Below are 1,710 nucleotides of genomic sequence, written 5' to 3'. Positions count from 1 at the left end.
TGTATTGGAATATTAGGTTGTAACAAGATATCCGAAGTCCGCATCTCGTGATTCTGTCCTCATTGCGGGCATTTGGTTTAAAACTCCTACGTAGAGAAGAGAACCCGTATTAGGCTGATGGATTTACTGTTTGGTTCTCTTACTTCGAAGTAAACGGAATCACAAGTTAGTTCACCTCTGTTCTCATCTTTGCTAACTTTCTTCATTTTCGAATGCTTAATTTGACCGAAATTCGTCATTTTTGTTCAGGTAAATGCAGGTAAATGCGCTATCTCTTGAATGAGTGTATCTGAAAATAGGGGGTGTATAAAAAGACACTGATGTTTTTGGTCTCAAGACCACTGGTATTTCCAGAGATTTGATGCCCGCAGACTGTTAGCCCCTGTAGAAATGTGTTTTCTACTTACAAGTTTACTAATAAAGTAGGTTTCTCGAGTGTTCCAAGACGTATGTTGGAGAGGCACTCAAACAGTCATCTCCGTTACCCTAGTGCCTGTCGCACGAAGTATTCACGCTTGCGCATTGTAATAATTCGGAAGTCTAGGGCTTATTTCGGGCCACATAATGATGGCTGCTGAACAGCTTCAATCACGTCAAACGTACGCAACGTTTGCATTGTTGTAAGACAGTAAGGTCATTTCGGCAGTCAAAGGACACCACAGCAATCCAATTGTGTTTAAAACAACTTTTTGTCAAGGATGAAGCAGCTCCATCTCTGAGTCACGAGACCTCACGAAAATTGAGTAGAATTTCTATTTCACTTTCAGCCGCTGTTGAGAGACTGATACGAACCAAGAAGAGCAAAATCGGATCTTCTTTACGATCGCCATCTCATCCATTTTCATCAAGAGCAATTCCTCATTTACTTGGCTGGCGGCTGTTTTAGCTTAAAATTATACCCCCCGCTAGTCGTTTCTACCTATAGTTTTGTATGAATCGTAATAGAAGACGAACGTTCTCTAACGCCAGCTGACTCTGGCAACGCGTTTTAAAACCCTTTTTTGAATCTTCTTTAGGTGGGCAACGTTCAGAACGCAAGAAGTGGATGCACTGCTTCGAAGGTGTTACTGCCATCCTATTTGTTGTGGCAATGTCCGAATACGATCTGAAATTGGCCGAAGATCAAACCACCAATCGGATGCATGAATCTCTGCGATTGTTTGAATCTATTTGTAATAGTCAGTGGTTTGTGGAAACTAGCGTCATTCTGTTTCTGAACAAGAAGGATTTGTTTCTGGAAAAGATCAAAACGTCTCCGTTAACAATCTGTTTCCCCGAATACACTGGATCGCAAACATTTGAGGAAACCTCGTCCTACATTAGAAGCAAATTCGAAGAACTGAACAGACGAAAGGCCACAAAAACCATCTATACGCACTTCACGTGTGCAACCGACACGAACAATATTCAAGTTGTCTTTGACGCGGTCATCGATGTGATAATCAAATCCAATTTGAAGGATTGTGGTCTATTTTGAGGTTAAATCCCGTTCATTTTCGTTTTACAGCTAGAGAAACCTTGTTCAACTATACCCAGCTACGCATATCGAATCGATAGAAAAACCGGACTTTTCCTATTTCAGTGGATATTTTGTTCCAGATTTCGAAATCCATATCGACGGCAACGGTACGCCTGAATTCTACTGGTCAGTGAAGCAGTGACTGACATAATCTGACCTTGCCATATTCCACGAGGGAATTGACACAAAAA

General features: G+C 41.3%; 1 protein-coding gene across 1 annotated transcript; it reads left to right on the top strand.

Annotated features, from left to right (window-relative positions):
• Positions 1 to 1,045: 1,045 nt before the first annotated feature.
• Positions 1,046 to 1,477, top strand: T265_07423 (hypothetical protein; the record flags this gene model as incomplete). Its single annotated transcript, XM_009172941.1, has 1 exon — positions 1,046 to 1,477. One exon carries the CDS (start codon positions 1,046 to 1,048, stop codon positions 1,475 to 1,477), a length of 432 nt encoding a protein of 143 aa, XP_009171205.1.
• Between the last annotated feature and the right edge of the window lie 233 nt (positions 1,478 to 1,710).

Source organism: Opisthorchis viverrini, assembly GCF_000715545.1.
Source record: "Opisthorchis viverrini unplaced genomic scaffold opera_v5_173, whole genome shotgun sequence".
NCBI classification, from domain to species: Eukaryota; Metazoa; Platyhelminthes; class Trematoda; order Opisthorchiida; family Opisthorchiidae; genus Opisthorchis; species Opisthorchis viverrini.
The sequence above is the reverse complement of the archived record's forward strand: the minus strand, read 5'-3'. Positions and strand labels throughout refer to the sequence as shown.